Raw genomic sequence first — 26,991 nt, forward strand, 5'->3', positions numbered from 1 at the left:
CTGGTTTACCCAACTCCCCACTGGGCCATAAAGCCTGGTGGATCCACAGGCCAGTGGTTCTAATACGCAAGGGTAACATCCCTTCTACCACAGCCATCTCCCTTGACAGAGTCAACCAGGTCCCCAGCCAGCCACAAAGTAAAAAAGCTACTCAAAGAAAGAGCAATACTGCACCACTTTGCACTCAGAGAAATCTCAAGATCAACTTCCAAAAGCAGACCCCCAAGAACAGGTCCTGGAAAGCAACCAGACTCACCACCTTCCTCCTGACTAGTCCTCAGGGTGGTGGTTCCCTTCATGCTGCAGCATGTTTCCTTTGCTGTAGTGGCCTAGACCAAAGACACCTCTATTTTGGCTATGATGCACACTAATAATCAAAACAGACATTTACAGGTCTTTACTAACTGGCTCTACTTCCTACAGTAAGATGGCCTTTCCTCAACGTTGGCAGGGACAAAACCAAGTGATTTTAAGGTTCTGTATTTTTCACTTAAGTTTTGTTTTTCCACCCTAATTAAACTAAATTGGGGCTTTCATTTCGCTATCTTGTAACATCTGACTGGAAAGCAGAGTTATGTAAACCCGATTCTTTGACTGGAACATGTCCTTAAACATTCAAACCGCAAGTTCCTGGGTGACTCAACTTACCCCTCAGAGGGTAAGAAAGAAAACTGCAATTCTGACAACGTAAAGGCTGGCTTGTAACCTACAAAACCGAGCTGTCCTTTACTGAGAAGAAACTCACTGGCCTGTTCCTCTGCACCTGACACTGCTACAGGTCACTGAAGTGGTCTCTGTTACACATCTCCAAAACCAAAAGGGGACTAATAGAAGTAAAAGTACTGAAGAAAGACATGCCTCTAAGGCAGAAAAATTGTCCAGGCCCCAAGGTATGCAAACAGCAGGTAACAACAAAGACTGACAAAGAGCTATGAACGCTTACTTAGAGGGGAACTTTAGATACATTGACATGCTTCTTTCCTGGAAAAGGTGTAGAAGAACTTGGAAAAGCTTCCAAGGAAGTGCTCCAGTAAACTGGAGCAAAATAAGTCTTCCTTGTGTGGCAGAAAGTACCAACAAAGAGGTGCCCTCTAAAGCTCAAAATGGTCTCTGCAGGTCCTGAATGGGTTCAGAGCCAAATCTCTGCCAGAGACCAGTTTTAGGACAACAAATTAGCCAATGCCATACAGCTTTCTTCCAAAATCTGCTCTCAAGTTCTGTTCTGGAAGGGCGTTTGTCATGGCTCCTGCTGAGAGGAACTCAGACTGCTGCTTTTGCCATCTGTGGAGAACAGCCCAGAGGGAGCCTGGAAGCAAACAAAGGCCATCAGCACAAGCAAACCCAGTGATCCCTTGAACAAAGCATTGCAAGACCGCACCCTGAAAGAATATTGATGAGGCCATTCCCCTCTGCTGTTGCCACCAATAACTTAATGACACTGAGGACAAGCACCATGACACTTACCAAATGCTCTTCCTAATGCTCCTGCTGCTGATCCCCAACCCATCAGATACAACTGGCAATACAGGTGCTGCTGAGTAGCTGCAACAACACTCAGATGGCTACAGATGGATGTGTCGATCAGAGTGATGGATGCTCTGAAGATCTCTTTGCCACTGCATTCCTATCTTTGCCCTGATCTGAGACAAAGGCAGAACAATGTAACCAAGTATAGCACAGTATGCAACAGCAAAAATACCAACGGGAAATGGCTAACCAAGGTACATGTTATAGCCACTGCTGCAAGGGGGAGGGAAGAAAATAGCATCTATAAATACATACCTACTACAACACCAGGAAACCAAAAGAACATATTAAGGATATTAAGACAATAATGGAAGTGAACCTCCCCCATTAAATTCTGTTTTGAGCTCAAGCATTTGGCTTAAGCAATTGCTAATCTTTCATAACAGCACCTAGTGCTGAATTAAAGCTTTCCAGTGAGAAATAATGGACCCGCTCTTTAGGGAGCTTCTGACCTTCAAAAATAACAACAATTAAAAATTTGAACCTTTTTATGCCAATCTGGTAACTGCAGAAGGCAACAGAAAAAAAACCATTTTATAAAAGAATGCTCTTCTGCGTAACAGTGCTGGTAGGCATTAGTTGCATAGCCACTTCATCAATTATTGATCATGTACCACATCATTTCTTTCATGATTTTGCCTAAAATTCGTGACAGGCTAAACAAGGTCACAGTTACCCAAATTCATGGTTTATGGCTTCTAGCAATGCAAAAGCTCTTTTCTACATCTCTGAAACTTCAATCATATTCTGAGATGCACTAAGAACAGAGTCCTCTTGATTGTCTTTGAAACAAGTAATTCTGTCAAAGTTTTATTTATTTAACACTATTAAGTGCCATTTTGAAGTTCTACCTAGATGTTGCTTGAAGAAACATTTCTATATCAATGTAAGAGAAAGACATCAACCAACCTGCCCTTTTCCTAATACACCACAGCAATATTTATTAATCGTATTTGTTCCATATTTTCTCCACATTTTTTCATCCTTACCTTATATTGACTCTGTTGCTGCTTTGATTCCACTTTTATTCCAGGACACTGAAAAAACTGGAGGATTTTTCTTGTACTGTTGGCCCAGGATGCCTCTCAGATAACTTCTAAATTCCTTTATCAATGTCTGCATTTTCTAACTCTTAAGTTTTATTCATGACTATCATTTTCCCTATTTATTTTATATAACCTATAAACATTAGCACATATACATTGTGATTGCTTTCATGTTTTCTTTCAACTAGGACAAGTTTTGAATCAGAAAAGCCCTCCTATGCAACTGCAGTTAGTTGTTTTGGTGACCTAATAAAGCATTTGTAAGCAACTTCCATTTATCATTTCCCTTTCATCTCTAAGTTTTTCCTCTTGCTCAGGAGTATGTCAGTTTTGGTTAACACCCAATTGAAAAAGCACCAAAGATCGCCAAGCATCAGTCAACATGCTTATCTCTCTGCCCATTAAAACTGTGATCACTGCAAGAAAACAACCCCCAGTTCCAAGTTCTCTAACTGACGAATGGAAGATGCAGCCGCTCTCCCCACACATGCTCCAGACCCGCAGCACCACCAGCGAGCATCACCCACATGGTGCTTTTACTATGAAGGTGGACATCACCAGTAGAGCTTGGTCAAACACCTTCTACTGTAAAGTGCTGATTCTGCTAGGTGCTTTGCAAGAAAACTAATACTTGCTTGGACTGTGAGAGGATCCTTGTGGAACCCCAGCAAGATCCCAGCTGCATTTCAAACCACATCTGACAGACAAGCCCAGTGTTTAGCAACCTGCCCATGGCACGGCTCGGTGCCCTGGATTTCCTGACAGCCAAACAGGCTTTCAGCTCCACAGGCTACAGCAGCCCCCCCATGCTGAAGCAAGCTTATTTTCTTTGTATCAAATGCCGAAGTGAGATGACATTTCTATGGGAAACCTAAACATTTTAAAAACAACTTACTCGGAAACAGAATAGCAGGTGATGCACCATTACTTTGTACAGACTAAGGAGTTCAATGTGTCACCAGACCTAATCATGAGTCAACAGTGTCTTCTACATGGAACCCACACACAAAGAAGCAAAATTAAGATGTTGAGGTTTTCCCTTGTTGATGCCTGTATTTTAAAAGGTAGCGTGTGCACACACACACACACAAAAAACCCCAACCCAAACAGAATTATGACATAATTTGCTTGATAAACAAAGCTAAGCCAACTCCTCCTCTGGAAGGAGAGTAAGATCAGTGTGGAGCACAGGGCCACTCATGAGGAATGCCAGGAGGTAACAGAATGGCTGTGCAGCAATGTCTGAGTGAGAACAGCAGCCCCTGCACTGTGCATCTACTAGAGAAAAAGCAGTCACTTGTAACTCTGCAGTCCTCTCACATGACCATTTCTTCTCTGTACTGCCCCTTTTCTCTTTGCACCTTTGGTCAACTCTTCGCCCCATTCCTTTTCCCACAGCTAGGCATATCCCGTACTATGCCACATCATGCAGGATCCCATGCAGCAGCAAAGGGTTTGTGACTACACCTGCAGCCCTCTGGGAAGAGACAAACCTAGATGCAGAGCTCTCAAGGTTATTGCTCAATGTTGAACGAGAAGAGAGAAGAAAACAAGTCTTGTACTCAATTCCCCTTTCAGAAGGGGGAACAGATCTCCCTGATGTCTGACTAGACAGCCCAGGCTTCATGCCTATTTGGAAGCCTACCTTGCAGGAGGCAGGCAGGACCCCTGACAGAGTGACAGCCATAGATCTGAAAGGGTAGGACTAGTGCTCTCCCGATTTGGCTGTAGATAGATCAAACCACTCCAAGTGGGGGCATACCTGTGGAGGTGGTCCCAGCTTCACTCCCTGCCCTTCCTCCTTGCCCCCAGCATACCTTGCTGTTATCCTAAGATGAATTCCCACTTACAGCATAGTGAAACTGGAAAAAAATATGGATTTTTACAACCATAGTCTGGAGGTGCGCATTTCTGTTGCCTCTTAGTTAGGATGAATTCACAACCCAGTAATTTACCTCATGTGAATTGGAGAGCTCAGACTAGCTCTCTTGCACCAACTCACCGCTCCCATTTTATACATGGGATATATTTTCCCATTACCTGAGAAAGCCTTACTTTCAATGCACCACGTATATTATATGCAAGCTTTGCTGTTGGTATCTTTACATTGAACCAGCAGTTAAAATTCACACATGACAAGAATAGACAGTATGTTCTCCAGTCAGTTCAAATTGTACATCACTTCAACTTTAGTCAAATTCTTCTAATTTTTTCCTCTTCCTGTTTCACTCCTTATCTAGAAGGAAATGAAGTATCCTCAGACAACGTCCACCAGAGAGGTCAAGGCTAGTGACTTTTCTAGTTCTTCAACACTGGTAGGTTCCCAAGGATAAAACACGACGACTTTCTTCTTTTCGGTCATGAGGAAACCATTATCACTAAATCTGCCTTTTATATTCCCTACATCCAGAGAAACAAAAGGAGCAATTGCAGTGGTCTGAAGAACAAATACATAAGTGTCATCTCGTTGGGATACAGAGGCCTGGAAGAGAAATAAATAAATAAATGAAAATACACATGTTAAATAAGAACCCAGTTACACCCAAACTGGGTAAGACCTGCATGTCAGCAAAACAGACTGAACAACTACATTTGATCAAAATTACTATTCTTTTATGGAAATCTCTTCTGGAACGAAAGGTCAAACCAACAGGATTCATATGTAAGAATCATGCAAAACTGCAAATGTTATTATAGCCTTCCTACAGAATACTACAGATTGTGGAAAAGTGCCATGAAGTGTTATCACTCTAACATCTTCTTATGAAAATAACCAAATAAATGGTAATCTGACTTGTACCTAGTACTGGTATCCTGTACTTACTGCAGTGAAAGAGATTTGTCCTTTCACCAACACACTTCACTCAACCTATAAATGCACAACTACTGAAGTAGCTGGCCTTTCCGATTACATCAGTAACAGAAATACACAGAAGCAAAAGACGGTAAAAATCACAGTAACGCAGGAGGTCACCTCATCTTCATGGAACATGGCAGTTAAGTCCTTACACTACATTTAGAAGGCAGCTATGTTGTGAAATATCAGGACAAGGTATGATGTTTTATATTAAGTTCTATCAGTGGTTAATCTCAGAGAGGCTTAAAAGCACAACCAGGATGCATTTTGATGCAGCACTCCCCATTCACCATCATGAAAAATGCTACATCATTTTCAAATACCAATTAACTATATATAAAAAGCAGACAAATTATGTTAAGTGCAGAAATCACGTCCCGCTTACAAGAAAAACACCACTACTCATTTTTAAGAAAAAGCACACATCCTTTACATTTTGTGTTTTCTGAAGAAACACTAAAGTCCATGTTTTTAAAAGCAATGCTATGAAGAGTAGCGCTTGGATTAGCAATGTATTTGAAAGTCTAGTTAGTTTATTAGCAACTACATATAGAAGCACCACCTTCTCACAAAACAGAATAGTTTTTTAAATCACAGCTGCATACTTTCTTAAAATAACCACTTTGCATTTCTCCTTGCTAGCTATCCTTATTAGTTAGTACTGTGGAGACAACACAGCCATGGGAAAAAGGAGTGAAATTTCCCAACGATGCTCCGGTTGCAGAGCTTTTATTATTGATGATGTCATCCACAAAAAAACCCAGCATGACTCAGACTCCAGATTGTGCCACCAGCTGAAAAAAATAAAAACAGGCCGATTTCTTTCCTTTGTATACTCAGAAGGCAGGCCATGGTGCCATGAAAGAGATAAGGGGAAAATCTGGCCCATTTTCTTTTTGTAAAGCAATTGTGCTGGTCCAGATTCAAAGAGATTAAAGACCTCTATTCCCCCCTTGTTTAGTTTAGCTCTAAAGAGCAAAGCTGCAGTTTGGAAGCCAAATGTGAGAACACACAGGGCGCCATCCTGCCAATCTGCTGATTAAGAATTTTGCAATAAGATTTACATGCTAAGAAGTGAGGCTTAACAAAATGCATGTGTACATGCACACACACACAGAGCGTGCTTGCTCTCTATATATAGAGCACACTTGCTAGGAGTGGAAGAAATCTAGGGAAAAGCAGCAAATGGACTAAATGACAGTGTTATACAACACAGATGCTTTTTGTGCCTGTTCAGAAGACTGACACACTTGCCAGATATTAAGAAATAATCACTATAATGCAAATCAGAACCCTTAGCTGGAGGGCAGGGATTTGTAGAAGGAGGAACGGAGCATGCAATATTGCATGTTAGCAATGGTACACTGATCTGAGAGAGTTTGAGCACTTCAAGAGGAAATACTGCTGACAATAATGCACTCCACACTCAACTGAACTAGCATCACCTAGTACTAACATACAGTACTGTCTGCAAGCCAAAATACTTGCCATGATACTATTTGCTATCTAGGGACAAAACGAATGAAAGGAGAAATGCTGCAGCAGTCAGGTGAAAGACAGTCAAAACAAATGAAATGGAGACTTAGTTATTTAAAACAAAACCAAACCCAAACAAAAAACACACAAAAACCCCAAAACACCAAGAACCCAAACTCCAGCAGTATTATTTAGATATGCATATAGTGACACAGAAGAAAAAAAAAAAAAAAATCCAATTTTGAACTCAACACGGAAGCCAGAATTGCAACAGCTAAGGAGAAAGAACATTCAGTGCAATCAGACACTGTATAGCAGGCAAACAACTCAAAACAGTAAGACTAGCAAAAGCAAATAGAGTAATTTAGCATGACTGATGCTTACACTAAGCTGGGTCTTTTCTAATCCTACAGCATCCTTTAGAGATGAAAGGAAGTGATGGTTCGTAGGACTCTGGAGCCCACCTTCTCCCACAAGACAGAAAGTAATAACGCAGCTTTTCCTGGTACAGTTTCTGCATCTTTCCAGCAAGTCATTTATGGACTCCTTGTAGATGGGGACAGCACTTTGTGCTTTAACAGTCACACCGTCTTTGGCAAGGGTGCATACTGGCTCCAAAGAACTCCAGGTGTGCACAACAACCTATCAAGCATGTTGAGAGAGCACAAAGCTTAGAAGAAAAGTTACATCTGTGAAGATAACCCAGCATCCTAGGTTTCAGATTGCTCATTGCAAGAGATGTTCTCCTGATGGTACCAGCTGATTTCCACCTACCAAGAAACTCCACAAAGATTTAAACCATCAATACAGCATAGTAATTAGATCATTATATAAACCTAACAAGAAGTCAGTTTCAAACAGTCTGGATCTGTTGCTCTTCTTGATCTGCAAGGCTTTTTGTTTTCTCCAGGCTCCTTGAGAGGAGGGGGTTGCCAATTTCTGCCAAGGGAGTGCTGGGAAATAGAAATAGTAAGTGACTAATCTGTTGACTCTTTTTCCTCCCCTCCCTGATTAAAAAAAGTCAAACAAAAGATTTTCTTGAGATTGCTCAGTGTTCTGATGTAACCCAACTGGGTAATCTAGAGCTTCTGCACAATCACCATTAAACAGAAGCAAGCTGCATCATCTTAAAAGGGATTATGGAAGTTATATTAATACAGTAAAATATACATTCCCAGAGATCATGTATACATTATGAATGCACCCTTATCTTAAATTAAAAAAAAAAATTTAAAGCGCATAATTTGGAAGATAGGTACTTAATGAGAATTACAGCATTCTATCTCTTCATACATTTTAGGTTATTTTTTACCTTAACAGGGATCTGCAGTCAGGAACAGATCTTAACTCCTTTCAACAGTTTTAGGTTCCAAATTTTCTTGAAATGCAAAATACAGTATTCATCGGAACTACCCTACTGCCAATGCTTCTCTCACATTATCAGAAAATCTGAATTTAAGCCTGTTGCAATAACTCAATGAAATTGTTTATTTCTGGTCTGAGTGCAGTCCTACTCTAAGAACCGACTATACAGAAATTGCAACCATTTTCTATACTATATATTGCTATATATAAGTAACCTTATAAATCTGAAAATTCATGGCAGCACACCAGACAGAGCAGTGAACTAGGAATTGACACTCTCATACTACTAGTTCCAAAATGACTAAGTGAGTCATTCCAGGTCTCCAGGTCTATTTTTCCATCCTTCCCAGCCTTTTCACATGGGGACGCCCTTTACGTCAGGAATCATATCTTGCAGTGCAAAATGGCCCCTAAACTCATTTGGGATCTGGTTGCCATGTGACTAACAGCAACAAAATGTAACAAATTGAAAAGGAAGACTGTGTTCTACAGGACAACTCAGCAGCCCAAATACTGCCTAAGAAATCCTATCAGTTTCTATAGCATTATCAGAATACAGTTAAGGCATCAATTGTGAAATGGTGACATTGCATAGGTGACCTTACAATTAAAGTACACCTAGATGTTCTGTTAATATTTCAGAAAATAATCTAGTTCTTTTTCCCAAAGTGGTGTAGTTCGAGTACTGGCAAGCAATGGTACAATCCTTCCCCCCCCGCAACTTCGTCAGTTAATCTAGATCTAACCAACCAGGGAATAGTTTTGTTAAGTAGTGAGGTACCATTTTTCACACTTTGTTCTATTTAACCATCAATCTCTTTAAGATTTCAACAGAATAGTTAATTTCAGGCCTATACCTACAGGCTATAAGCAAGGCAATTAATTCCTTGTTCTGCGAAGCAGTACACGCTACTATAATAAAGGATAATGTTGCCCCTAAGAAGATTAAAGACAAGAATTGCACCTCATTGTGTTTGAGCATAGACTTACTGAAGCTTGTCTATACAAAGATGTGCTCACTTCAGCTTCTCACATTTTTGTGGGAGGGACACAAGAGTGGCGAGAGAGGTGTCACTTACCCTCAAAGTCAGCTTGTGGTCCACGTGAAGATCTGAGACACCGTAAATATACAACACACCTTTGTCTTCATAGGCCACAGGCAACAGTGGTGCAAAGAAGTTCTGGGCAAAATAATGAAGCAGTTTCCACTTACCACCATACTCTGAAAAGGGTTAAAAGGAAGAAAGATTCAGATTGAATCCAAGATTGCCTTGGCACACAATCCCTTGCTGTGCTCTCTGGTCCTGCTATGGCAATACAGTATCGCCCTTCACCGTTTTTCACCTGTATCAGGTGCAGAGAATGACTGAAGTTACTCTTGTTTTCTTCCAGGCAAGGCTCTGCTCTGGAAGGGATTTGATGCTCTTTCAAGCTTTTCTTTGAGCTTCACCAAAAGATCACATTTTGTAAGTGTTGGTCCTATCATTGCTATGCTGTTATTCAGTTAAAGAAAGCCTTAAACACAAGTGACATTAACAAAACTGACACAGCGTACCACACATATAAGCAAGCAGCTGGAGCATCTTTGTTGAGAATCCAGACACATACGCTGGCATTGCCACAAACTACCACCACTGTAAAGAGACAGAGTCTGATTTTTGATGCTTACACAAAGCACTCTCTTCCCCTTTTTCAGTCCTCCTCTTTCAGTTCTTCCTTAGAGGAACATCAATAGCAACGAAGACAAAAAAACAACTTCTCAAACCAAAGACAACTCTGAGTTAGGCAAAATGAATTTGCCAAGATCTAGAGACAACACTTATTTTATGGGAGTTAGTATACATGACGCAGCTATATGCCAATCAGTTCGCTTTGCCTCTTTAATGGAAAGCTGTACTTTTAATACTTTGAAAGTCTGTCATTAACAAATGGGAAAAGCCATCTAACATTGTGTCCTCTCCAAAAAAAAAAAAAAATTTGCCAGATGCAACACTGCCACACAACCATTTCAAAAGAGAAGCTGCTTCCATCTCTTTCTCTATTAATTTTCTATCTAGCACCCACTGTCAGCATTTTAACTCTGTCTTTGCTCAACCATTATCTAGTCATTGAAATGGCACTAAAAAGAAGTAGCAAGTCAGCTGCACCATCTCGTAAGGAAAGAAAAGTCAGATACCAGTTTCATTCTTGTTTCTGGCTCTTAGTTTTATACAACAGGTTTAAAGTCCAGGGATGCTGAAAAATATTTCCAGTAATGTTTTTGTTGTAACTAATTACATCTGTGTGTTTTGGTGCTTGTACAAAGCTCTTAGCACTTTCAAACATGTCATAATTAAGGACTTCATCCAGAGTGATGTAGTCTTTAAAGGGTGTGTTTGTGGCTTTCACAGACAGACCTGAACATGCTCTGCCTGCACTCCACATAGACACAAATGAACTTTGCGGAGAGCAAAGTGCATTAGCTCCAGCTTAGCACCTTGCATGTCACCTTGCTTTCAACAAGCTCACAACCAGCTAGCTTGGAGAACAGACAAGAAAAGCTCGTATCTGCCTGGAAAACCCATACAAGATTCAACTGTGCTGAGATCAGACTGTCGCCAACACCACCAACATTCAAGTTAATAGCATTGAAGCAAACCGAAGAGATGAGGTCTGAAAGAAAACTTCAGGAGAGGCTGCTGAGTTTCTTCAAGACAGACAGACTGTTCATAAACTGATGAACATACTCAGCATATTGGTGCTGTTCAGTATATGAACGGAGCCACGTTCTTGCATTCCAAGGACAATTCCTGGCAGGAAACATCAGTGGTCTAATGGATAATTCCTCCAAAAACAGGGAGTGCTAACAAATTACTTTTCAGGGTCACGAAACTTGAGAAGATGAGAGATTTGGATTGGGGATGGATTATCTGAAACAGAGTAAACTGGGGGGCAGCATCTGATCTAAAAAATAAAAGCAATGGGCCTTGTATGAGAAATGGGCACTGCGCCTAACCTCAGGTTTTGGGAGAGGCTGAACACTCTGAAGCCCTCAGAACTGCCAGAAGACTCTCAGGAATTTCAATTGTCAGTGCAAGAGATGCTGCTCACTGCAGGCCTCAGACAGAGGCCACCACGAGCTTGGGCAAGTTACCCAGCAGGGGCTGAGGTTTCTGTGCCTGCTGACTTGAATTTTTAACTCAGCTTAATTTACATGATGAAAATCTAGGCTTCAAATGCCTTAAATATGAAAATGAATAATGCAATTGAAGTAGAGCAGTTTCTGTTACTCAGTGTAATATAAAATCCCATTTCTCTTCGAATGGGCCCTACCCTCAATTTCTGCTGTGCCTTGATTTCCAACTGGATTACATAACCATGTTGCAGTGGAGGGAGAGAGAAGGTTTGCTACCTAGGCAGCAGATACAGAGATCCCTAAGAAACCTGTACAGTGGAGAAAACAACTCAGACTAAACTTGGCATTACACTTCCGCAGGGAAAAAAAACAAACAAAAAAAACCAAACAACAAACAAAAGCAAACAAACCACACACTTAAAAGTTTGTACCATTTCAAAACTCATTCTAGGGTTCAACTACTACAGCTAGTGTTTTGGGATGTTTGAAAATATCACTAGTCTGCTTACCTCAGATCAGCTTTTTAAGGTTGGTATTTCCCTTCCCACAAAACCTAGAGCCATTCTGAAGACCAAAGCTCAACTGCTGGAGCAGTTTCACACAGGAAGGGTCTTCCAAAGATAAGTTTTCCAGCAACAGGATCTTGATAATACAATTGTCAAAGTAACTTCAGACAGCACAGAAAACTGAAGCTCACTGATTTAAAAAAGAAAAGCCATATTCTTCAGCTCATCTGTTTTCTTGATTTTCTTAAGACCAGAGTCACATTTCTTGACTTAAAAATAGGCAAGTGGCATATAAAATACTCCCCCTGCCCCAAAAATGGATGTAGGAAATCTGGAGATCAGGTAGATATCGTGAGAAATCTCTGGGCTTAAACTTCCCTGTTACAGACATGCATGCCCAAAGGCAACAGACAAAAGTTATTTAAAACAGCCCTGGGATGGTTTTCTCCTCCTCCCCTCATATTTAAATGAATTCTTAAATCCAAGTTCCCCAATTTTTTCCTGATAATAACATGGGGTCTGCACTCTCTGTGGTATGAAACTTCAGAACAGGATACTAAAATTAGGTTTGTAATGAGACCCCAGTACCCTTTTTTCTGACTCTTCCCTGAAGCCTTCCACACTGATAGCAGGAGTGAGAGCAAACAGTTCTCCCTGGAACGGATTTTAAATTAATCACTTCACACCATTAAATGCAACCTGAGAAACATGCTGCTAGTTCTTTCCTCACCTCAGTCTCATAAATTCAGATCTATTATTCTCCATAATAGCCTGTGGTTTCAGCTCACCAGGGGCTCTAAATATTGAGCCTGCAATAAAAGCCAGTTGTCTGTTCAAAGGAATCTCATGACAACCGAGTTGGGTACCTCAAGGTGACGTATGGGAGCGAGGTAAATTGCCATGTGTATCACAGCGCTCTTCACCAAAACACATGGCATAGATGCTAAAGCATTCAACATGGCACAACCGGCTCCACAACTAGGCGCTAACAATCAAAACCCAGTTGTGGTAAAAGCTATTTAGTTCTGAACTGAAGGCAGAAATACTATGACAGGAGTGCTGTGCTGTGTTTCCATTCAATCCCAAGCAAACATCTTAAAGGTAAGTTAAAAGGAGAAACATTTGCTACCTTCTTCCCTCCCCACTTCATGAGGAAATACTTCCGCTTTGTACGGGAAATTATGTAAGCCCCCCCCATGGCTCTCTGTGAAATAACAGATTTAAATAAGAAGCACTCACTGGTGATACTACTGTGCCATCTAACAAGATGCAGAAATGTGTTTTTGAAGTGCAAATAAAACTAATTTCTCTGAAGTTTTGCATAATTTCAGCCATTAGCATTTCAAAAATCCCTCTACCACACTGCCTAATTAAATGAATATTAAACCTTTCCTCATTCCACTGAGGGAATAGAACCAAACAAAGGGACAGCTGTATCTCTGCTGAGCTTCTTTTCTGTAAACTAACTTCAACAACATATGAATAATTCAAGTATTTGATATATTTTCTACAATGACGTCAGCTCTGCACTTAAGACGACGGTTATAGTCTCCACAATCACTTCATCTATCAATACACCTGTCTTTACACAGAGACATTTTTCCAAGCGTCTTTTTCTCCTTAGATACTTAAAGCCTAAGAGCATCAGCCATTGCTAGAATCATAAAAATTAACATTGGGATATTCCATTTCCTAATACAAGTCTAGAAAGTCCAGAAAGATGAGCATTATACTCGGACCGCTGCCTTAACATTTAAATAAAATAGCCTGTTTCTTCTACTGGTTTGTTTTCCTTTGTTGGTTGCAGTTACTTTGCTTGGATGAATAAAGGGAAAAAAAAAAAGAAAAAAAGAACAAAAAGAAAAAGGGAGATGGACAAGAGGGACATCCTCCCCCAGAGAAAGAGGGGGAGGATGAGGTCGGCTAATTTTTTTAAAGCAAGGCCAAAGAGCATTTTGTTCTAAGGACAGATTGAGAACTTCACACAAAAGAAAAAGAACAAAAAGAAAAAGGGAGATGGACAAGAGGGACATCCTCCCCCAGAGAAAGAGGGGGAGGATGAGGTCGGCTAATTTTTTTAAAGCAAGGCCAAAGAGCATTTTGTTCTAAGGACAGATTGAGAACTTCACACTAACTCTTAGCTTTTTCTAGTTCACTCATATTTCTTCACACATGAAATTCTTAAATAAAGATTTTCAAAAACAGAACATGTGAGAAATAACTAAAATTGAAAGAGAATCTACCCAAGTCCTATATGGCTGCCATAGAACAGCTTCTCCATTTCAAAATGACTTCTAGACAAAAACGTTCAGAACCTGAAATACAGCCAATTCCCGCATACCACACATTCCTCCCCTATTCCTTACTGCCTAAGTGACTTCTCTCTTATGTCCGATTACTCCATTTTTGTGTTCTAAAAGGAAAAAATATATATAAGGAGATATCATGTGCATAAATAGCATATTAACAGAATAATTTAGTCACAAAGAGTGATTCACCTCACCTGACACTAAGTTAGACACCAAATCTCAGCTAGTCATCTTCTCCTATAAAGAGCTTCTCAGAAGCTATGCTGGGTGAGAGGTGTCATATGAAGATCTATGAAAATCAAATTCAGCATGGAGAAGATAATTCATCCCACTTATTAGACAGCTAAGGACACAATGAATCACACACTCTGGAGATAACCATCTCTCCCCCAACTGACGACAGAAGAAATCTAGATGCCTAGCCTTTACATACTAAATCCCATCCTGCTCAGAACAGAATCACAGTTCTGTAGTTTTTTTGACAGTGCACTACTGCCTACTGAAGGGAGAGGTTTTGATCATTTTACCATGGGGGGCAGGGGGAACAAAATCAACCAAATTTGTTGGGATTATGGAAAGTATAATTATACATGGGTGCTCCTTCTTACCCTCCTAGCCCACTAGCTCCCTCTCTGTCCATTCTCACCCAGGGTGGCTGGATACATACATGCATCTGTACAGCTGAGCCAAAAAATATCATCAGGGATTTCTAGGACAGGCCCTTTTGGAAACAGAATTTCTTAGCAGTCTCCAATCTTAGAAGAATTGATCTTTCTAATTTTAAAAGAATTAAACTTGCAAAAAATGCAAAATTTCTCTGGAAAAACCTGGATGATGTATCACACAGTTTCAGGAAGATCCAGCTCTACATTAGGAAAGCTAGGATAGTTGAAAGTTTACTTCACAAGGGGGTTGTGCCCTCAGTCTTAACCATCACTGCTTCCTAATAGGCAGCTTTGTCTGGCTTCAATGCTATTATTTTCTTGGGAGAAATGAGAATACTGCTTAAATGAAAAAATGTATTTTTAAGAAATTAGGAGTTACATATGATTTTAACTTCTCTAAACTAAATCTTGCTAAAACAAGGGTAAGAGTTGGTGGCTGCTAAATCTGAACTTAAACAGCAAAACTTCCATAGGAAAAGAACTGCTGTGTTCTTTACCCTCTTCCACTTTCACAGACTATTAGGATGATCCTGAAAAACACTTTTCTGGAAAGCATTTCTAAAGGATGGACAGAAACATGTTCAAAGTTTGCAAAGTTGCCCAAGAGAGAGAGCAGAACCATACTTCTTATTTATACTTCCAGATGAGGAAAACAAAACAAAACTGACAGTTGGTGCTTTTTACCAGACTGTCACAAAAAACTTACCCAAGGAAGCCCATGAAGGTGCCTGCCAAATGTCATTGAGTTGCCAGTACAGAGCTCCCATTGTGTGTCCTTCTCCCTTGATTATTTCACTTTGACTAAAACGATAGAATTCAGTTTCTGTCTTTATACACTGAGCCTGCATCACCTTAGTCAACAAACACATAAAAAAAAAAAATATTTTTGGTGTGTTGTATTTTCTATTTTACTTTACTTTCAAAGCATGCGTGTATATATTAACATACAACACAGACTTCACAGCAACGGCACATAACTTTAAACTTGAGCCTTCAAGAGTATACACCTGCAGCGCAGTGGGCCTCTGCTTGAAGAAGATCTATTCCTAGCAGCTCCCAACAGCTTTACAAGCAGTGTCTTTAGAGAAACTCTGGAGGGGCTACCTTCCTGCCTTCCATCCAGTGAAGATCACTGGGCAACAGAGTCTTTGAAAGGCAAATGGAAGACAAGGGAAAGAAAAATGACATTATGCTGCACCACCTCCAGTATACATTACCATGATGTCCACATCCCTATAGTCTGAACATATAACACATTCTCAGTATACAGTCAAAATGGTGCACTGAAAGAGCAACCTTTTTTCACCTGCACTCTCACTTCTTCTCTCCTTCCCCACCTTGTCTTTAAAAAACACTTTTCAGAACTTTTCATTGACCAAGTTCTCAATAGAAGCCAAACAGCCTGTTATTTTCTTCACAAAGTATATTACTAGGCTGGGGAGCTATTAAAAGAAAGTCTCAAAATAAAGGAAAAAGTTATTCTTTAGGACAGCTCAAAAGGTAAAGATAACACTTCTAGTTAACCACTAGAGCCAAGTTTACTCCTTTTTGCTATCCTTATATCTGCACTCTTAAATTGTTTAACCTGTTAATAAGGCCCTGACAGACTTAACCCTGCAGAAACTCTCATAGTTTTTTGAGTCAGGACCTCACTGCGCAAGTTTTACCCCTGTTTTCACTAGCATCATCTATCCTTGTTCTCTTGTCATCAGTGCCTAGAGTTCTCCAGCTGTTTTGTTTTTATATAAAACTTGCTGACAGTTCTCAAACATAAAAAAACTTAGCGAATTTGCAGTTATTCCCATCAAGAGTGTTTCTGAAATTCTTGGAACACAACAAAAAGTAGCAGCACTTTAAACTTGCCTAATAGCATTAAAAAGTTACTTAACGTCACTTAAAATTCACATAGAAATCACGAAGAAAGCAATAAGCATGAGGTAAACTACTACGAATGAAGAGCAACATATAACCTACTGATTTGAAAAAAAAACAAAATAGATTCTCTAAAATATCAATATCTCAGTCCATAACAAAATAAAAGCTACTAATAATCTCATGCATAGAGAACTGCATTCTCCAGAAACAATCCTGTTTCAAAAGCTCATGGACTCCTTGTGGCAAAAATCAAAGCAGTAAGCCTACAGGGGGCACACGAAGAGGAAAACATACCCACCCTGGAACAGGGAGTAACAGTGTAGCACTAGGAATAATTGCATATCACGGAAGGCCAGCATATCCCTGCACCCCCAGCCAGCTTCACGAGTGGACAGGGGACCAAGGTAGCACACGCAGCCAGACTTTCTCCCAATTGAGCCAGGTTCTGGGAAATTCCCCGAGAAGTATTCCAGCCCTTCTATGATGAAAATTGGAGTCTCTCTCCAATAAACGAGAGACAAGCTAGTTCCAAATTAAACTGGACTCTCCAATGCTTCAGTGCAGAAACTTTCTGTATGACTGAACAGAATAGGCCCAGTTTTAACCACTGACAGTATCTAACGGAACAAGTATTGACAGCTACTCATATTGGAGACATCACTGTTACCTGAGTGAGGTAAATCATATCTTTGAACTTCTTTATGGGATCTGTGCTCTGGGGAAGCTTGAAATGATGCCCAATCTGTTGAAGCATCTGATCATTGCCATTTTCATGGTGTTGTCGATGGAGAGAAAAATTGCTTGTGTAGGACCAGTCCTCAGTGGAGGAAACCTTTTAAAAAACACAAGAGATCAGAAAGAAAAGGCAAAATGCGCATTTAATGACTGACAGGATATTCAGGAAAGGATATCCATTACAGCCTGCTGACATCATCCAAAACCTTTAAAATCGGTAGTATATTTCTATAGTGCCTCATGCAGTCATGCAAGGATTTTGAATCAATAACACCCTTTGCTTATACTCCTTGTACAAATAAATGAAAACGGACATTGCTGTTGAACGCAGAAGAGCAACTTTTGGCTCAATGGCATTTAACTTATTTGTCCTAAGATTCAGTTTGGCCAAGGGACCTCAGAGATTTGCTTGCATTGATAGTAAATCAGAAACATCCTAGATTAAGATGGAAGAATGTACTCTAGGTTAAACACATTTAGGCATAAAAGTTATAGAAGTTAGTAGGCTATAAATTCTAATAAAGTATATTTTCAAAACATGCCTCTGAAAACAAATTATCATGAAACAGTTTTTTTTTCAACTAAGGACAACAATGCAGCATAGCTCATACAGTTATTATTGTCGAGCTTTCACTGTAATTACAATCTCTATAAAAGCTTTTTATTTAAATTTGTTCCTTTTTAGGCTGGATTGAATAATTTTCATCGTTATTAATATGGATGAATGCACTGATTATGTCTCAGATAATATACTTTGCCCAGCAAATTGAAAGGAACATTTTGAACTCCTTTTAGTTACATGCACGAGTATCAACATGATATTCATCTCTCGCTGAACAAATGGACAAACAGCATGATATGTCTCTGCTCCAACTGGATAAATAAGATAGAATATACAATATCTAAATTTAACAGGAGACAAAACCAAATCCTCTTACATGCAATACGTAAAGAAACAAATTATTTAAGTAAAAGAAATTGGTAAAAATGATAAAAATCATGCACGAGTATCAACATGATATTCATCTCTCGCTGAACAAATGGACAAACAGCATGATATGTCTCTGCTCCAACTGGATAAATAAGATAGAATATACAATATCTAAATTTAACAGGAGACAAAACCAAATCCTCTTACATGCAATACGTAAAGAAACAAATTATTTAAGTAAAAGAAATTGGTAAAAATGATAAAAATCAATACGTTTTAGAATTCAGCACAATTCAGCATTTGTCATGTTTCTTCTGTTTCTAAATGAACACATATCGTTAGACACAGCAAAAGGAAACAGATGTTAGGCAATATTACTAAGCTATATATTAAATAGAATTACTATTAAAATTAAGAGTGTCATAATAGTCTCTCATCTAAACTTGGTTCCTCTTGCAACATCAAGGTAAATATATTGAACACTAAGGAGGGAAACAGTCCCGTTTCATCCCTCCTTCCACACCAGTACATACCCCTATCCCACCTGTGCCGTACCACACCTAACAATTTATTATCCCAACTACAGTTTGGATGCTGTAGTTTGTTGGGAAGAGACTCATTGCCCTCACTAAATAAGAGCAGAGGGGACAGTAAGGTGTAGAAGCCCAGCCTTACCTTTTCGATTGTACTGAAGGAAGGCCAGGATTGAAATCCATATTCTGAAGCAAAACGAGTTTTAGGATACACTGTCCAGTTCCAGCAATCATTGCTGTAGTCATAAAAGTGAGTGTCACCATAATGGGTATCATAAGGATTCTGGGAGAGCCAACCTTCTTTAACTGACTCCAAGCCATTGGTGGGACTGGATGCAATAAAAGGACGACTCTTATCTTCCTGGGATTTAAAAAAAAAAAACAAAAACCAAAACCACAAAACAACAAACAAAACACAACCCCCTCAAAAAGTGATTGGCTTTTATCATCTGAATACATAGACCACATTTTGAAAGGGGGGTGGGGGAGGGGGGGAGAACATGCCTTCTCCAAATTTCTGAGTCACCACCTAGGAAACATTCCCCTTTGTGTCCTGATATTCATCATCTTTACTTGCTTAATTAGCTTCTTATTTATGTTCTTGGAGGACAGCTGGGCATGATATTGCTTGCTCTGCTGTTCTAAGGGATTCTCTCCTCACATCAAGAGATTTTCTATCTTTATATGCTTCTAAATTCTTAATGAAAGCTATTTAAAGTGTGCCTCATGAAAAATAAACTCAAGGAACATTAATATTTTGAGTACTGTGACTTCTTTATGGAAAATCATTACTTTTGCAGTGTTTTTGTAGGTACAAGGCCATGATTTTCCCCTTTCTTATTAAGTAGTCACCTAAATTTAGTCCTAACAAAGCCAAGGTATTCTGCTACTAATGCTTGCACGGTAGCATTGCAGGTTATTGTCATTTTGGCTGGCTCTGCATGTTAAGCTAGATGAGACTATAAAGAAGGGTTACACTTCAAATTGTTCAGAGCTGCCTTTATTTATAGCCTCAGTAGATTTAGTATACTAAATCTTTTAGCAGTGCCCTACAAAGTACTGAAGGAATCCTTTTGCAGGTATAATTCATTTAGCACCCTATTTGTAGGAAGATAGAGGCCTGAGTTAGCTACCAGTCACAAGTTTCAGCAATTGGCTCCAGTACAGCAAAGCACTTAGACATGTGCTTTAAGAAATAGTCCCGTTCCCCCCTCCCTTTTTTTTTTTTTTTTTTTGACATGAGTAATTAATAATTAACTGAAACAATTTACTACAGGATATCCTGGATTCCCTGAAGTCCTACCTCAAACCTAGAAGTCTTTTTAAGTTATACAGTCCAGTACTGCTAGTAGTTACAGGTTTCCTCATCTGGCTTGTATTACACAGGACCTGAAATTATTTCACTGTATGGTTCCTTCTGGCACTCAACATAGTTATTCTACGGGTTTAAAATAAAAGAGGGTCCATCTTGGACAGCAGTGCTGCACAAGTGAACTGTAACTAAAAAACAGTATCAAGCCAGAACACCTCACTTTGCTGCACATGCACTGGCCATCCAACTCATGTAGCTAATGACAGAAACACCACAGCATACCTTTACAAACAACTCAGTTCCAAAAAACCTAACTGAAGTATAGAAATATAGAATCAAGATGTTAAGCAGGAATATAAGACACCTTTACCATTTAGAATGCACAACTGCCCTCAAGAGCAGGATCCTTTTCAGCAGGTTCTTTCAAACCTGGCCTCATTTTTATTGTTTCCTCATATCTCAACTTTTCCAGTAGAAAGGTATTCTAAATTCTCAGAGTACAACTACTCTGACAATACCAGTAGCCTCAAATAACAAGCAATAATATTGCTGTCACCTACATACCGAGTGCCTGTCTTAGCAGGTCATGAGCCTCATAACATGAAATGTATCTCATCCTGAAAAGGAGAGAGATTAGACTAAAATTATCATACCTTGAAGTCAATAAGATCATACTGTACAAGGGATAACTGGGTAGGAAAAGGCCGCTAGCATTTTTAGGTTAACAAAAACTCATGCTCTTGTTGAAGAAGGAAGTTCTAACTGGACAAAACTCGTGCAACATTTTGTCTCTTAGCTAACAGGGGAGTTTAGAATACTCACTTGTGGTTTAAGCGTTGTTTGTTAATCCCTATACAGTTATGTGACATCAATTTGGGACTTTTACATCAATTTCACTCTACATACACACATAGAAGTTAGTTAAAAGCAGACTCCATTAAATAATGAAGAACTGCAACACTTTAGGAGGAGAAATAAAACAAAAAATCTGTGCAAAATGGGTAGTAGCAAATCACAGACGACTTCATCACAGATTCCAGGTGCTTCCGGTCTGCATGCTCACAGTTTAAGTCTTATCTCAAAATATTTTATTTTGCCTTCATATACTTTAAAATACCGTATAGTCTGTTTTTCAAAAACATACAGTATAATGACTACACAGCATGAGGACAATGTTTAGCATAGATTTTGTTCAACCTGCTTAAGCCAAAAAACTTAAGTCAAATACTGGAAGAGCACACTGAAGAAATAACATCATTATTAAGTTCTTCAGCTGCTATTGAAAGGCCTGAGGGTTGTTAAATCCTTCTTACAGTATCCTTCAACAAAATCAGGATAAAGGAAATCTGATCATCTAGATTAATTAATTAATGGGCAAGTTGATTTTTGGCCACTGGAAGTGAAGGCATTTGTGGAGGTATTAAAAATAGGAAGGAAAAAAGAAGCAAGATCCACTACACTTTCAGGTCTTCCTTTACATATCATAAAGTGTTAAAGATGTAAGTTATTTTTTGGTTTGTTTTACTTTGAGGATAACCCTTGAGTTCAGAGAGTTGTTTACAAGAGTGGAAAGTGCAATTCCTCAATAATGTGCTGTTTTTCATTTCCCAAAAGGATTTAAAGAAAAAAAAAAAAAAGAAATCCCAAGTTGCTTAAATTGCAAACATTAAAACCTTTTGCTAAGCCATATCCCCCTACAGTTTCTTGAGATCACTTACAGTAAGAACTATTTCTCGGATGTTCTTCACATAAAGCATCACGTAGTCTTTGATATAGACTTCTCTGTCAGCATAAGGTATGGAGAACCAGTTGCTTGCAATTGCTGCTTCGTTTTCATTGTTACCACTCCACAGAATAATTGATGGATGGGATTTTAAACGCCTTACCTGAAATACAACTTACAGTTTCAGAAGTCAAGCAAAATTACTTCTCTTAAAAATAAATAAGAAAAATAAGATCACTTTATTACTACTCAAATTACAATTCCACATGCATATTACACATGCTGAGCCCACAATTCCTGGTTTTATCTGCACTATTCCCTCAGCTCTCCACTAGGCTCAAACTTTTGTAATACACACTTACAGAGGGGCAAACTTTTAATAGGCTGACATATATCTACCATATGCACATGTGTACCTCCATCCTCATCTACTCAGCCACATGTGAAGGGTAAATTCTGTGCTAAGGCATGATGCAATCATTAGAGCTCACTCTCAGTGAACGCTCTTAAACATCCTTGAGAAGAGGGCAGTTTGGATATGAGGAAGGCCTGTACCTCTGTTTGACTGACTACTCCTGCAAGTAAGTTAGAGGATTTAGCAAGGTTACATTTTGCGTCTGCTACATAAAAGTACACTAACGAACACTTCCAAATAAGCATTTTTGGAAAGCTAACTTATACAGTCAGTGTCCCGGTTTCGGCTGGGATAGAGTTAGTTTTCTTCCTAGTAGCTGGTATAGTACTGGGTTTTGGATTTAGTATGAGAATAACGTTGATAACACACCGATGTTTTAGTTGTTGCTAGGTAATGCTTACACTAGTCAAGGACTTTTCAGCTTCCCATGCTCTACCGACTGAGAAGGCTGGAGGTGCACAAGAAGCTGGGAGGGGGCACAGCCAGGACAGCTGACCCAAACTGGCCAAAGGGACATTCCATACCATGTGACTATTATTATTACTACTAGTAGTAGTATTTTATTTTATTTCAATTATTAAACTGTTTTTATCTCAACCCACGAGTTTTCTCACTTCTACTCTTCCAAATTCTCTCCCCCATCCCATGGGGGCAGGGGGAGTGAGCAAGCGGCTGCGTGGTGCTCAGTTGCCAACTGAGGTTAAACCACGACAAGCCAGTCAATCAAAAATAGGTAATGGGAAATAGAGCTTTGACACACAGACAAAATACCTGATGAGAAACTTCTGCTCTTACAGATTCTAAATAATTCTGGTCAGTTGGATATAGTGCACATGCAAACATAAAATCCTGCCAAATCTACAGGGAAAAGGAAAGAAAATAAAAAAAAAAATCTGTTAGCAAATAATTTTACATACTTGAAAAATCTTTGGTTATTGGGATGCACAATCCTTTGTTCAGACAGAAGTTATTTATTTATCCCAAAAAGAATTAAACTGAAATGTTCTATTTGTTATTCTTGGAAAGTACCACCAAAACAATTACATCCTCCATGGGGTTCAGTATGTGCACACTCCACTGTGGTTTTCCTCAGAGTTACAAAATATTTACCCTTAGGAATCAGATCCTGACAGCCTTCACTGATGAGTAGAATATTGCTCAGTAGATGGAGTTCAATAAGTTTCAACGGAATAATTAGGACCCATGCACTGCTCAAATGTGAACGTGGGGCAATCTCCAGCTGAACAGAACAATGTTGTATTTACTACTTTGCAGGTGTAACACGAAATCCCCATTACTTATTGAAAAGAGACAGTAATTCTTCTGATGTGGTATTGAGCACACTTAACAGATGTTCAAGTGTACGTGTTAACAAAACACTTCCATACCAAATGCGCCAACTGATCTTAAAAAGAGCAAATCTTACCCAGTAAGAAGGGAAGAAACAAACTAGATCCTCTAACACCACAGTGATCCTTCTCTTCAAAGAAAGATCAAGTAGATACCACTAGAGAACAGCAAGCCTTCCAATTCAACAATGAACTCCATTTGCACCTTGAAGGCGAAGAATTACAAAAAAGGGGAAAGGAAGAAGCCCAGTGAGATGGGTAAGATTTCTTGCTTTTCCTGTTCTGTTTTTTAAATTGCTGTAACTTTGAGACTCCTGATAGACTATCTCAAATGTTAATGGAAAGATCTCTTCAAGGAGCACATTAACCCAAAAGAGTCTGTAGGAGACTGCACTTTTCTGCACACCATACTACATAAACAACAGAGAGAGACAGACCAGCTCCTCACTGCAAGGAAAATGCAATTGTATGAGAACATGCTTTTCCATGACTCTTTTCAGCACACATTCCCTAAAAAAACTGAAGATAGGAAACAGGACAGTGGGAGGTAATGGATCCATTGATAATTGTTACACTCCTAGCACTGCACAAAAAAAGCAAAGCTATTGCTGAAGAATCACTCAGAATCCTTCAGTGACTGTGTAGAGTCAAAACTCTCTATTGAAAGAAACTTTCTCCCGCAATTTCCCTCGGTGAGCTATCACCGTTTTTCCTTAAGCACAGTTTGACTCTAATGCACTTTTAAGCCTTTGCAAGACCATCAGAAGAAACAAAACCAAAAGCCTTCAGCACCACCCCCTCCAAAATAAGGGTCTGGTTTTCTGCATCTACTTGCTATTTTGGCTGCTAAATAAGATCTAAATCTTGCACTAAGCACTGTACAGGCACAGATCTAAGTGGCCTACTTAGGTGTCTCGTGTCAAAAATGAAAGAACTGTAAGTGCTCAGAAGCCCTGAAAATCAGGGCATTCATTCAGATGACTAAAATAGATGTAAGTTTTATTTTTTTCAAGCACACACAGCAGAAGGTATCAATTCTGTTTCCCTGCTTTTTATGCTGTAGAGTAAGACCAAACACACTTCTTGGGATTTTAATACCAGATGCAACTTGGCCTTCACTCATCTAGTCACTATTTCATCAAAACTTATTAACATGTGCCTCCAAGCTCATATAATCAAAGGCACTCATCTAGGATTATCAGTGCTTGCAGCAGGTGTTCCCCTTACAGCTACACTTATACTCAATTATAGCTTGTTCAAAATGGCCCTTTGAATAAGGCCTTCCATGCTTGGCTTCAGGCCAAGTGAAATATTTTTGTTTAAAAAGTTTGAACCAAAAAAACCCCAAACCTTCTCAGCTATTGCTATAAAGGAGAAAATACTTTTAAAAGAAATAAAATCCATTTCCACAGCAGAGAAAAGCATGACTACCTTCTTCGGTGTTTTGATAACTCGGAGGTGGCTGAAATGACAAAACTCAAATACAGCAGGCCTTAAATCCTCATTGAGGTCAGACTGCAAGGCCTTTGCTCTCTATCTGGGGCATGTAGTCAAGCACTCAGATTCTTCAGCAGAGCTATTCTCACATGACTAAGCCCTAAACACAGCTACAGGGCTGGCTGCTGTGGAAAAAATATTATTTGATCTTGTGAATAACCCCCCTCCCATGCACTACTTGTTTCACAACTATTTGACTGAGTGTTGCAAGTCCCTGTTGATGCCTACAGTCCACAGAAGTTCTTCTATCATGCTCATCATCATAGTGTAAACATCTTCCTGCATTAAGTGACATCACTAGTACCAGTCCCTCAGCCATTCATTTCTTCTCTCATTCTTTCCCAAGAGAGTAGGAAATGTATTAGAGGGAGAGAGGTACAGTATATAATGATGAGAGGTTTGGTCTGAAAAGAGCTAGAAGACAAAAAGTTAAAGCCACAGTCCTGTTGCTCTAATTTTGAGAAATGTAAGAGAGAGGGGGGGAAAAAAGACTGGGTAGAAAAGGAAGGGGAGATGAAGGGGAGATTCTGGGCTGGGAAGGGAAGTGGGGATGAGTGAGGAACAGAGTTGTAGCCTTAGTTACAAAAGAAAAATACATGCTGGGGTTCTAATACAAAGTCTCCAAAATATCACCTCCAGTTTCAACAGACAGCCTCAGTAATCAGGAACCATTCAAATTAAAAAGAAATTAAAAAAAAAAAAAAAAAAAAAATCAGGTTGATCTGACTTCTCGGGTTGGTACTCCACCATGTCCTTTGGAAAGATGGCTAGAACTTACGTATTAATTCTCTTATTTTGTTCATTTAGAGTGGATTTTTATTTACATGTTCTTGTCAGTTTTTAAATAAGTGTTCTGTGTTTATTGTTTTTACCATTATTCCTAGTTCATCACAAATATCATAAAATTCATCTTGTTCATATACTCCTCCTCCCCAAACCCGAAGTGCATTCATGTTAGCATCTGCTGCAGACTTCAAGAGTAGCCATAATCTGTCAAATACAAAAAGAAGATTTACACAAGTTTTGTGAAACTGTATCACTTAGGAGTTTCTAAGGTTATACCAAAAAAAACCCCAAACGCCCAAACATTCATCATTAGCAGGCAATCTAAGACTTATAACTGATAGAAACCAGACTATTTTGATACCTTCTAAGCCTGCGTGTCTGGACAGAGCTCTCAAAAAGCAATTTTTTTGTGCAGAAAAAGTTACTTAGTCCTGTTAACACCTATGAAATGGATGGAGTGACACATGGAAGTAAATGCTTTTACAGAAGCATTGGCAGAACCAGATTTAGAAATACTGTATTTTATTAATCAGGTTGCTCTTTTCTCCTTAGATATTACTTGCTTTAAATATCAATCACTTGAATTCGAATCCTCTTTTAAACACGTTCAGGAATCTATATTCTCCTCCTGAGTTCCACAATACATAGTGAGAAGGGGGGGTGAGTGAGAGGGGGAGGAGAAAGACTGAGAACTCTGAATCTCATTTTAAGGAATTCAAGCTCCATTAATTTTTCCTTAATCATGCTGGCAGCCTCTAAATTGCATGTGAATGCACACTGCAGCATGCCCTGTTGTCCCAGTTCCCCAACTACCCAGAGCAAAGTTTAGTCAAAGTACAGTGTGGCCCCCCATCCCACCTGCATCTCTGGGGTGTTGTCATTGAAATCCAAGAAGCCTGGACCAGAGGGGGAAAAAAGGGAGAGGCTACTATGCACTTATATCTCCCTGCACGAGATGGGTTAGGACAT

The 26,991-nt window shown here is 39.4% G+C and overlaps 1 protein-coding gene across 1 annotated transcript in view; it reads right to left on the reverse strand.

The window, feature by feature from the left end:
- Nucleotides 1-4,633: 4,633 nt before the first annotated feature.
- The window catches only part of MANBA (mannosidase beta), a 57,313-nt gene continuing 34,955 nt past the window's right edge, over nt 4,634-26,991 (reverse strand). Inside the window, exons 9-17 of the mRNA XM_009273556.2 lie at nt 26,109-26,226; nt 23,162-23,248; nt 21,971-22,138; nt 19,083-19,301; nt 17,409-17,573; nt 15,573-15,717; nt 9,351-9,493; nt 7,291-7,548; nt 4,634-5,055 (exon numbers count right to left, since the gene is read on the reverse strand). Of these exons, the coding sequence (XP_009271831.1) occupies nt 4,831-5,055; nt 7,291-7,548; nt 9,351-9,493; nt 15,573-15,717; nt 17,409-17,573; nt 19,083-19,301; nt 21,971-22,138; nt 23,162-23,248; nt 26,109-26,226 (1,528 nt within the window). The 3' untranslated portion in view covers nt 4,634-4,830. The remainder of the gene's footprint in view (nt 5,056-7,290; nt 7,549-9,350; nt 9,494-15,572; nt 15,718-17,408; nt 17,574-19,082; nt 19,302-21,970; nt 22,139-23,161; nt 23,249-26,108; nt 26,227-26,991) is intronic.

Source organism: Aptenodytes forsteri, unplaced genomic scaffold, assembly GCF_000699145.1.
Source record: "Aptenodytes forsteri isolate BGI_AS27 unplaced genomic scaffold, ASM69914v1 Scaffold93, whole genome shotgun sequence".
Taxonomy (NCBI): domain Eukaryota; kingdom Metazoa; phylum Chordata; class Aves; order Sphenisciformes; family Spheniscidae; genus Aptenodytes; species Aptenodytes forsteri.